At 39.0% G+C, this 12,370-nt stretch overlaps 1 protein-coding gene across 2 annotated transcripts in view; it reads right to left on the reverse strand.

Annotated features, from left to right (window-relative positions):
• Window positions 1-12,013, reverse strand: part of LOC121367911 — a 128,650-nt gene extending 116,637 nt beyond the window's left edge. For both annotated transcript variants that reach the window (XM_041492362.1, XM_041492361.1), the window contains exons 1-2: window positions 11,890-12,013; window positions 8,234-8,348 (exon numbers count right to left, since the gene is read on the reverse strand). In XM_041492362.1, the coding sequence (XP_041348296.1) occupies window positions 8,234-8,278 (45 nt within the window). In that variant the 5' untranslated portion in view covers window positions 8,279-8,348; window positions 11,890-12,013. The remainder of the gene's footprint in view (window positions 1-8,233; window positions 8,349-11,889) is intronic.
• Window positions 12,014-12,370: the final 357 nt, after the last annotated feature.

The following is a 12,370-nucleotide window of genomic DNA, read 5'->3' on the forward strand; positions in this document are numbered from 1 at the left end:
AGTTGGAAAAAAAGGTTCAACAGGTAAAAGTTGAAAAACGCTGGTCTTTTCCTGAAGCCAGGAAACTGGTGGAGACTGCAGCACCTGTCAATACAGGTCAGTCATATGCTGCTGCTGTTAAGGTTTCTACCAGAAGCGTGGCAGTCAACACAGATTTAACATGGCGTTATGATGAAAGTAAATACAAAAAACTTTCAGATATTGAAAAAGCTGAAAAACAGACGGCGAAACAGGTTCAACGACAACATGAAGCTGTTAAAAAAATGAAAGAAGCTGTTGAAAAACAGAAAGAACGCAAGTCAGATCAAGTGTCTTTGGATTCGGAGAATCCATCAAGTAGGTTGAACACTGGGATGCCAGGTCCTAGTGTCCCTCAGACAGGAAAAGACACTAAAAGTAATAAAAGTAGTTCTTCGGGACAGATGAAGAAGATTGAGCAGAGATCCGTCCCAATACACAACCCTTTTGATCCTTTGTCGATGGATGTTTGTGACGATATGGATGATTCATCTCGGGATCATTCTCAGTCGCAAAAGCCATCACGACCTAGGGCAAAGGAAAAGGTCAAAATAAACCCCATACTTCCACCCAATGGCAAATAAACTCCTACAGTGGAACTGCCGTGGGCTTAGGCCCAATTTTGACGAATTAAGTCTTTTAATTCAAAAACATAATCCTATTTCAGTGTGTCTTCAAGAAACTTTCTTGAAGGACACTGATCATATTACCATGAGAGGATTTAACCTCTATCATAAGTTTCAAGAAACTGAAAATAGGGCATCTGGGGGTGTTTCCATTCTTGTTAATGAAAATATTCCTCAGAGTATAGTAACATTAAATACTAATTTACAAGCTGTGGCTGTCAAAGTCACGGCTCATAAAACTGTTACCCTATGTTCAGTTTACTTGCCACCTCGTAATCATTTTAATTTTAATCCTAGGGATCTTCAAGGTCTTCTTGACCAGCTCCCTACTCCCTTCATTGTTATGGGAGATTTTAATGGTCACCACACTTTGTGGGGATGCGAGGATGTCAATATTAGAGGAAAACAATTAGAAGACTTAATTTTGAAAAACGACTTACTTTTATTTAATGATAAAAGTCGTACATATTTTCATTCTGCAAGTGGATCTTTCACTTCCATAGATTTAACTCTTTGTAGTCCATCACTTTTTCTTGATTTCTCCTGGAAAGTTGGTTCAGACCTTTATGGTAGTGACCACTTTGCCATTATTTTGGAGAATGATGGACCACCATCACTTGAAAGGGTTCAAAGATGGAAGTTGGCGAAGGCAAATTGGGGTCAGTTTCAGCATCTGTGTAGCACTCATCTGCAACAATTTGCCATTACTGATGCTGATGATCCCATGTCTTTGTTCACTTCCATCTTGAAGGACATTGCAGATGAAACTATTCCTAAGACTTCGGCAGTGCCAAAGCGTTTCAATAAACCATGGTTTAATGATACGTGCAAAGATGCATTCAAAGAGCGAAACAGGTTGCTTGAGCGGTTCAAACGTGAACCTACAGCAGACAACCTGGATGCATTTCGTATTGCTAGGGCTAAGGCTTGCAGAGAGATTAGACAGAGTAAGAAAACATCTTGTAGAACTTTTGTCTCCAAGTTGAATTCACAAACATCAGTAAAATCTGTCTGGAATAGGATCCGTAAAATCAAAGGTAAAGAAACCAGTAATACAGTTCATCATTTGTTTGTCAATGATACGGATGTCACGTCTCATCGTGACATTGCCAATGCATTGGCAGACAACTTTTCTCATAATTCATCTTCTGCTTTCAGTACAGATGCATTACATCTGTCCGAACTAAAGCTGAAAAGCAGTCCATTAATTTTTCATCCGAAAATGCTGAAGTATACAACAGGCATTTCTCTATGGAGGAATTGCAGGATGCTCTTCGTAGAGCCCATGATACTTCAGTAGGACCGGATGAAATTCATTATCAGTTATTGAAACATTTACCTGAATCATCTTTGACGGTTCTTCTGAATATTTTTAATAACATCCGGATTTCTGGAGACTTTCCTTCTGACTGGAGGAAAGCTATTATTATTCCTATTCCCAAGCCTGGTAAGGATCCAACCAATCCTACTAGTTATCGCCCTATCGCTTTGACAAGTTGCATTTGTAAAACCATGGAACGAATGATCAATCGTAGACTTGTCTGGTATCTTGAATCTCACAAATTGCTCACTAATGTGCAATGTGGGTTCAGATCTAGACGTAGCATGGTTGATCATCTTGTTAGATTTGAAGCGTTTTGTAGGAAGCTTTCATCCATAATCAGCACTTGGTTTCAGTGTTTTTTGATTTGGAGAAGGCTTACGATACCACGTGGAAGTATGGGATTTTAAACGACCTCCATGGCATGGGTCTAAGAGGTCGACTTCCTGTTTTTATATCTCAATTTTTAAGACACAGATCTTTTAAAGTGCGGGTGGGGTCGACTTTGTCTGACATTCACCCACAGGAGATGGGTGTGCCTCAAGGTAGTATCCTGTCTGTAACTCTGTTTTCTGTGAAAATTAACAGCATCACCCAGTGTTTAACTCCTGATGTGGATTGCTCGTTATATGTCGATGATTTTCAGATTTGTTACAGATCGTCCAATATGAGTATCATTGAACGTAAGTTGCAGCTTTGTTTGAACAAACTTCATCAATGGGCAACTAACAATGGCTTTCGATTCTCAAAGGCAAAAACGGTTTGTATGCATATCTGCCAGAAAAGAGGTCTTCACTTAGATCCACAGTTGTTTTTGGACAAAAATCCAATTCCAGTTGTGGAGGAGACTAAATTTCTGGGGGTTATATTTGACAGGAAGCTATCTTTTGTGCCCATCTTAAATATGTTAAAAAGAAGGGCTTGAAAACTCTTAATATTTTAAAAGTTATTGGTAATACAGAATGGGGAGCAGATCGAAAGTTTATGTTCCGTCTGTATAGATCTTTAGTCGGATCAAAACTAGATTATGGATGCATTGTGTACGGGTCGGCACGCAAGTCTTACTTGCAGATGCTAGATCCTATACACAATCAGGGACTTAGGCTTTGTCTTGGTGCGTTTAGAACATCTCCTGTAGAGAACTTGTACGTTGATGCACACGAACCTTGTTTGGGTGCTAGATGTGCCAAGCTTTCTCTGCAGTATGCTGCCAAGATTAAGTCTTTACCAACACATCCAGCTCATGATGCGGTGTTTGACAACAAATATATGAAGTTGTTTGATGCAAGGCTAAATGCTATTCGTACATTTGGTCTTCGCATTAAGCGTTTTTTGTTGCTTTCCAACATTGATTTAACGGACACTTTGGAAACTCCTTCATATTTTGTTTTACCACCATGGTGTATTACACCACCTAAAATTGTGTTTGATCTGAAGAAAGATCGCACAGATGCTGTTGTGTTTAAACAGTTTTTCATGGAAATTCAGGACAAGTACCGTGATTACATTCCTGTGTATACAGATGGGAATTCTGTGGCTTGTGCTACAGTTTTTTCCATCAGACACTATCATTTCCATGCGACTGCCTGACTCAGCATCGATTTTTAGTGCTGAAGTTTGGGCAGTCATTAAAGCCTTGGAAGAAATTAAAGATTCCATAGCATCCAGATTTATTATTTTTACTGACTCACTTTCGTGTCTCCAAGCTTTACGAAATATGAAGATGGACCATCCCTTAATTGGGATGGTGATACGAATGTGTGTCTTTTTATCAATTGCCAAAAAAGATGTATTTTGTTGGGTGCCCAGCCATGTTGGCATCAGGGGTAATGAAAAGGCAGATTCAGCTGCCAAGTCTGCTTTGGATTTGCCTCATGCCAGGGTTGGTGTACCTTATACTGATTTAAAAAATAATATGAACAACTTTATCTTTTCGACTTGGCAACGTGATTGGGACGGTGAGGTTGCGAACAAGCTTCATGCTATCAAGCCAGTCTTGGGAGAGTGGCAGTCCTCCTATAGACAGTGCAGGAAGGATGAAATAGTCTTGTGTCGTGCCCGCATCGGTCACACTTACTTGACCCATTAATTTATCTTGAAGAAAGATCCTCCACCTTAGTGCGAGCACTGCCAGTGTTTTCTGACTGTGCGACACATTTTGGTGGAGTGTACACAGTTGTCAGCAACTCGAAAAGATATATACTACTCAAAAGAATTTAAGGGTCAGACGATATTTTCGACATTATTTTCTGAATGTCAATTATATTAGCTAGACCATAATGTCACGCATGGTATTGTTCCATTTTGACGAAAGTGGGTCTAAGCAACCCATAAATGAATTAAAATCATCTGTCATTGACACTGTCGACTAGTTCTAATGGCGAAAACATGCTTACATTTGCACGTAAATTAGGGCGCAAGCGAAAGGTCTGCTAAGTGCCCATATCTTGCTTTTTCACAAAGCGCTTCATTTGCACGCTTTGCATGTGTATTCCATGTTCCCAATGCTGAATTTCCGTATAATTGGAGCTTGCGTTCATGTACGGTGTACACTCCAAATTCGACAATGGTACGACGTCAACTGACTATCGAAGATCGAGGAAGGGCTATTGCTTGCTTGGCTTCAGGATGGCAATACGCAAAGAAATGTTGCTCTGAGACTTGGTGTCAGTCAGAGTGTCGTTGGCCGACTGTGGCAACGGTACCAAGCAACGAATTCTGTTCGAAATCGTCCACGTTCGGGAAGACCCCGAAGCACTACAAATAGAGAGGACCGCTACATCACCAATATGGCTCTACGTCAACGCACAACCACTGCACGCCGATTACGTGACAATCTGCGGACTGCGACAGGAACTCGAGTGTCTGATCAAACCATACGCAATCGTCTGAGAGCCAATAATCTACGCTGCCGTCGCCAGGCTGTTCGACCACCACTCCTACCACGTCACAGAACGGCCAGACGTCACTGGTGCACACCTCATCTGCGGTGGCAACGTGCTCAGTGGGGTCGAGTGATGTTCACTGATGAGTCCAGGTTTAGTCTCCAGTTCAACGACGGTCGGGTTCGTGTCTACAGACGTCCTGGGGAGCGCTTCGCTGACGTTAACGTTAGACAACGTCACCGGTTCGGTGGTGGCAGCGTCATGGTGTGGGGCGGCATCTCTATCCACCACAGGACCCCCCTCTATGTGGTGGATGGCAATCTGAATGAAATCCGCTATCTGAATGAGATTATCCGGCCGTTGGTTCTCCCAGGCCTTCAGCACATTGGCGACGGGGCAGTTCTGCAGGATGACAATGCCAGACCCCACCGCGCCAGGGTGGTAACGGACTTTCTCAGACAACAAGGTATCGCCAGGATGGATTGGCCAGCATATTCGCCTGACTTGGCCCCAATAGAGAACGCCTGGGACGAATTAGGCAGGAGAGTTCGGGATAACCATGCCCCTCCGGCCAACCTTCATGATCTGGGTCAACTTCTTATGGCAGAGTGGCAGGCCATTCCCCAAGAGTTCTTCAGACGTCTGATCAACAGCATGAGGCAACGATGTGTCGAGTGTATTCGCGCCAGGGGTGGATTCACACACTATTAAACGAATGTTCTAATGTGTAAAATTCATGTTTGACAACCTTCAACTTTGACAGCATGTCATGTGACTTTCTTGTATACAGTGACGTTTATTTGTGGGTTTTTTGTAAATATGGAACAATAAATTAAATTTTTGGTGTAATTTACATCATCAATCTAATACACACTTATTTGGTTATAAATGTTTGACCCTTAAATTCTTTTGAGTAGTATATATTTGGACAAAGAAATGTGATGGAATCATTTCGATTCCATCCAGAACTTTTATTGCAGTTTTTACGAGATACTGAATTTTATTCTAAATTTTAATTATATCTATCTGTGATATTTGTATTTTTACACAGTCCTTTACACTGTGTTTTTATTTAACTGTTGAATTTTTATATTGATGTTGATCATAAAACAATTGTTTTTGCATTTACCATAGTTTGACACCCAATAGCCGATGTATTTTTCGTGCTGGGGTGTCGTTAAACATTCATTCATTTATTCCATCACCAGGTGACCCATCATTAAAGAAATGCACCAAATTCATAAACCATCTAATGACCTTTTCATATTTGAAGATTATTCGGTAATAGCATTTCTGGAATTAAAGAATACAGTGAAACCTGTCTAAACCGGGTCACGCAGGGGACCGTATATTTATCCGATTTAAAGAGGATTCAATGTTCAGAGGGTCGCATTTTAGAATTCGGGATTAAACTTCGCCGGTTTTGATAGGATTCATGTTTCTTCAGGGTCCGGTGTATCATATCATTCCTAGCATATCCTGTGTAATCAAAATGTGTGATATTTTTTCTGATCACATACTTCAGAATGCGATAGAAAATTAGATGCAGGGCTCGAACTTAAGAATTTGTCTCCCATGGCAAATTTTAAAAATAATTGCCGTGGTCAAAAAGGCCCACCGACGGTAATTTTGAGCCTACCCATGGCAGTTCTTTTTCAAAGTGACTTTTGCAGCAAATAACCTTGATTGAATGGTTATTTTGCTGTATGAAGACATACTTCAAATGTGCAAACATTAAATGCTGGCAGATAATGTACACCCGGGGCCTAATTCACAAAGCTATCTTAGGCTCTTCTAGACAACAAAGCATCCTCTTTCCAAGTCTTTTTGCATTGCACTGCGACATCGCAAAGTTGCGAGAGTTTAGTGAATTAGGCTCCTGGTGTATACATGTTGCCATTGTTGAGGAGCTTTACCATCGGTGATGCTCCCTGTTTACGGCAATTTATATCGATGGCAATTGCCTTTGATGCCGTCGTTAAGTTCAAGCCCTGTCTAAGATGCAAATTAATCGAGGTCACGACACTATGTTTGTTGGCATTTAAGCAAACGTACTAGGGTGACAGTCTATAATTAACATATGCATTCACAGTCATCAAATGCATTACTCTGAAAGCTGGCCAGCGTTCAGAAGAAAAAAACAACAACGTTAACCACTAGTTTATTTGTATGTGAGGATATACTTAATCCAATAGTTCTAGTCCTCATTTAATAAACTAGTCTGGGAGTGGCAGTCTTCTGTATGGCCGTGCACGACCTATGAAATATGCTGTAACGGATCTACTCGGGAGTGGCTGTCCTCCTATAGATGAGGCACTTGCCAGACATTCATGGACTCAACCACTATTTTATTAAATGTCCTTTCGACTGATCACGAATAGTTTGTTGACTATCATGCGATGCGGCTCAATGAACGGCCATCATCTATATGAAGAGCTGTGGTTTAAAGGGACACGGAGTTTGTTGCAATTTTTAAATTGTTATCGACTAACAGAGACTTTTTAACGATTGTAATTACATATTAAATATATTTTTCTGCATACAATATTAGCGGCTCTATATTAAACGTGTTTGTGATCGTTCTAATATTTGTACTAGGTTAAATTTCATTTTATTTTCTAAAATATATTTTTTTCTTACGTACGAAATTATTGAAGACAAAATCTAGTTTGGGCGTGTTACAAATATTAAGACGACCAGAAACACATTGAATATAGAGACACTGATATTTTAAACAAGAAAATATATTTAATATGTAAGTTTAATCGTAGAAATATTTTATTAGTCGGAAACAATGCAGCAAACTCAGGAATGTTCCTTTAAACTGGAACTTAATAAGCGCCACACGATTCCTGCAACAGGTGGTGGACAGTAATATGTCAATTCGTCTTTCAGATGGGGGTGGGGGGGGGGGGGGGGGGGAGGAGAGGATCAAATAAGAATATTCAAAGTTTGTAGGCTAGTAACCTTTCATCATTGGACATACAGCTCCTTACTCATATTGACAGTTACCGACTTCAAATGTTGGAACATATTTCTTCTGGTATATTCTAAAAAATACGGTTTTCATTATGTAAGATCCAGACCACGGCCTAGGGTCTCCACGTTTTCTCTGGCACGGGCTGAATCGAGTACCCGTGCAAGGAAGATCACTCTAATAGTTAGTGAAGAACAAAAAATCAGGTTGGCTGCTCTGTTCAAAACCAGACAGACACAAACATATGACGAAACGGGTTTTAACAAATGCATAGTTAAAGAAGTAATAAAGAAATCCATTTACTCATAAATGGAAGATCCCAGAATTTGTTATGCATAATCAGATTAATAGCTGTGATGATAAAACTAGGTGTAAAGATTTCATAAATAGTATAATTATACATTACCTTAAAATATATGTTGTCTATGATGTTTGTTAGTTGCCGTATCATGCCATCGGTTGATCTTTCTAACGAGAAGAACAACTTCTTTGTTGGACGTTTCAATATGTCCGTTTTTACTCTGAAGTAGAAAACGTAAAATTAAATGTTTTCTTTGTTTGCGACGTTCCAAGGCTTAATGTGAATGCTAAATAATTCTGAACAATGTACAATCATGTGTGAACAACTATTTTTGGAAATATTTTATTGTTTTCAATATATGCTAAACATTAGAAAGCACATGGTAGTTTTAACATTAGCCTGGTTGAAAAACAAATTTGCGAAACAAAGTTAAGAAAACATCATACTTAATGTTTCTGAATTACTACACTCCAGAGTATTTTAGAAAAAAAGTGCTATGTGTGAGACTTGTGAGACTAGTACTTTGAAATTAAGGCTTCACTGAGATGTAGAGAAGGGATAACAAAGGTTTTGTTCACGTGTTGTCTTACTGTGTCAATGAAAATTGGAAGGGTGTTACACAAATGAATATTCTTTATTGTTGTCTATGGCTGGACTTAATGTGATAATGATATCACGATCAAATCCGAGATGGCGGCCATTTTTTCAGGAAAACACAAATTGTATTAACTGATTAGCTTAAAGTAGCATATGTTAGTTTCAACCCGTGAAAATAAAGATTCACTTTGACTAATTTATAAAACCTGCAACTTATGTGGATAAAGTTACAAGAGTCTGTGACCGTGAAACGGAGAAATATCCATCAAACTATACTAGAGCTTATCTCCATAACCGTTACTTCTCGGAAGAACGTGCGTTTTTTTAAATATGAAGAAAAGAAAGAAAAAATCTTGGTTTTAAAAACACTGGATCCCACTGTAGTTGGCAAGTCAACCGCCATCAACAATGCTCATTTGATATCCAATTGGACTAGTATATGCTAGGAGTAAACTAAGGGCTAAATTATGGTAGGATGAGACAAAAGAGTGACACTTGATCTAGCTATTTAATTCAGTCATCGTTAGGCCGTCTCAAGTTAGAATCGACAAGATTCCAGAGCAGTAAGTGGGTAATGTATATATATTCTTTGATCACTTGGTTGTGAATGGATTAAAATACACAGAAGCAGATGCTGATACATTGCATAGCCAAGAACCAACAATCTATTGGCATGTTTCTGCATCACTGGAAAAAATATACCCTCAGCATATCTGTTCATAGGATAAGCAAGGTGAAAACATGTGGGTCCTTATTATTATAATAAGTGGCCCATTGGCCCAAACGGTCATCTGAGTAAATCTTTACCCCCCCCCCCCCCCCCCACACACACACACCTACCACTCATGAAATGTACGATGTCGATTCCCGATTCCGGGGGGGGGGGGGGGGGGCAGAATGACCAAGTTCATGATTGTATTTATCCATGGAACAATGAAGGATCCCACCTAATTAGATGGAAGTGGTCTAGTACATGCAACTGATAAACCATATAATGACAGTTGCATATATGAAGACTATTCAATTATACAGAGCATTTCTGGAAGTAGCGCAGGTTTTGGTGGTTTTTGATTTGGAGAAACCTTACAGGACGACGCGGAAGTATGGGATTTTAAAAGACCTCCATAGTATGGGCCTAAGAGGTTGACTTCCAGTTTTTATTTCTCAATTTTTAAAAGATAGATCTTTTAAAGTCCGGGTGGGGTCGATTTTGTCCAATATTCACCCACAAGAGATGGGTGTACCTCAATGTAGTATTCTGTCTGTAACTTTGTTTTCTGTGAAAATTAACAGCATCACCCAGTGTTTAACACCCGATGTGGATAGCTCGTTATATGTCGATGATTTTCAGATTTGCTATAGATCGTCCAATATGAGTATCATTTATTGAAATGTTTCGGTACTGCCGAGGTTTTAAAAATAGTTTCATCTGCAATGTCCTTCAAAATCGAAGTAAACAAAGACATAGGATCATCAGCACCGGTAATGACAGATTGTCGCAGTAGAGTGCTGCACAGATGTTAAAAATGACCCCAGTTTGCTTTCGCCAACTTCCATCTGTGAACCCTTTCAAGTAATGGACGGCCATCATTCTCAAAATATTTTTTTTTTAAATGTGGAAAGTGATTTCTACCACAAGGATCTGGACCAACATTCCAGAAGTCAACAAAAAGTGACAGACTGCAAAGGGTTAAGTCTATGGGAGTGAAAGGACAACTTGCAGGATGAAAATATGTACGACTTTTATCATTGAACAAAATTAAGTCATTTTTGAGAATTAAGTCCTCTGATTGTTTTCCTCTGTTTTTAATATCATCGCATCCCCACAAAGTGTGGTAACCATTAAAATATCTCATACGAATAAAAGGAGTAGGGAGCGGGTCAATATCATATTGAAGGGCCCTAGGATTGAAATTAAAATTATTAGGAGGAGGTAAATAAATAGTTTTATGAACTGTGACTTTAATAGTCACAGCTTTCAAGTTAGTAGTTAATGTAACTGTACTCTGGGGAATATTTTCAATAACAATAATGGAAACACCCCATGATGATGTATCATCAGTTTGGTGAAAGTTATTGTAGAGGTTTAAATCCTCTCATATTTATATTATCGGAAGGAAGGAAGGAAATATTTTATTATATTTACGGCCATATGCCGTCGGACATATGGTTAAGGACCACACAGATACTGACAGAGGAAACCCGCTGTCGCCACTTCATGGGCTACTTTTTTCGATTAACAGCATGGGATATTTTATTCCATAGACAGGATAGCATATACCACGGCCTCTTATGTACCAGTCGTGGTGCACTGGCTGGAGCGAGTTAACTTCTCAAACATCAAGGGGCAGGATATAGTCTAGTGGTTAAGCGCTCGCTTGATGCGCAGTTGATCTGTGACCGATCCTCGTTGGTGAGCCCATAGCGCTATTTCGCATTCCAGCTAATGCACTGCGTCGTTAAATAAACCATTTCCTTCTGCTTCCAGCTAGTGCACCACATATGATATATCAAAGGCCGTGGTATGCGCTATCTTGTCTGTGGAATGGTGCATATTAGATGTCCCTTGCTGCTAATGAAAAAAGGTAGCGGGTTTCCACTCTAAGACAGAATTACCTAATGTTTCACAACCAATAGCCGCTGATTAATAATGTGCTCTAGGGTTGTCATTAAACAAAACAAATTTCTTCTTCACAAACATCAGTGAAATCTGTCTGAAATAGGAGCCGTAAAATCAAGAGGAAATAATCTAGTAATACTGTTCACCATTTTGTCTGTCAACGACACGTCTCATCATAAAATAAACAGCAGATACACGACTTTCTGGAAGGGATGAGGAGTGTGGCAGGTCATCTGCCGACTGGATTATTAGTACTAAATATGAGACGATACAATGTTAAAGGTACTTCGTTCTCAACAGGAAATTGACGATAGTATTTAAATACATTTATATTTTCTGGACTACATGTAAGTACCATTAACAAATGATTGAGCAAAGATTATGGAAATTAAACTTTAATTCCATTACCATTGCGTTAAGTCATGTCCTACAGCCACGGACATGAATTGGTTATTTGAGGGGAATATTGTAGTCTATTGTAGTCATTTGCTAATGTCCTTTAATATAATTTCGTTTCTGCTGAAATAATATTATAATTACAAACCTTCAGTTTGATATAATCATGATCCAGCAAATTAAATTCCTCTTCGAAACTCATTCTGGTACTCTGAAAAGACAGTAATCAACAACACAGTACTGATGATCTATTCTAAATATTTAAATATTAATCTGTAGTATTTACATATAGAAGCACTGTATCCCTGGTCTGAACAAATCTAAATTATATTTTTAAAATATAAAATAGTTAATGGATATTTAAAAGATAATCAAGAATGAATAATATGTTCCACCTTTTTCAGCATGTAACCTCTTACACGGAAACCTATTATATTAACTTGTAGAACCCCGCTACACAATGTTTATTATAATTGCAGTGCATTTGAAAATGAAATGTGACATGAAACTGCACACCATGTCAAGTATAACATATTGATTTATGATGGGCGTTTCCTTTCTTCAAAACATTCCTATGGGGAAACAAAAAGACAATTAACATTGATATGATTTAGCTACTGACTTAGCTT

The sequence above is a fragment of the Gigantopelta aegis genome, chromosome 3 (genome assembly GCF_016097555.1).
Source record: "Gigantopelta aegis isolate Gae_Host chromosome 3, Gae_host_genome, whole genome shotgun sequence".
Lineage (NCBI taxonomy): Eukaryota > Metazoa > Mollusca > Gastropoda > Neomphalida > Peltospiridae > Gigantopelta > Gigantopelta aegis.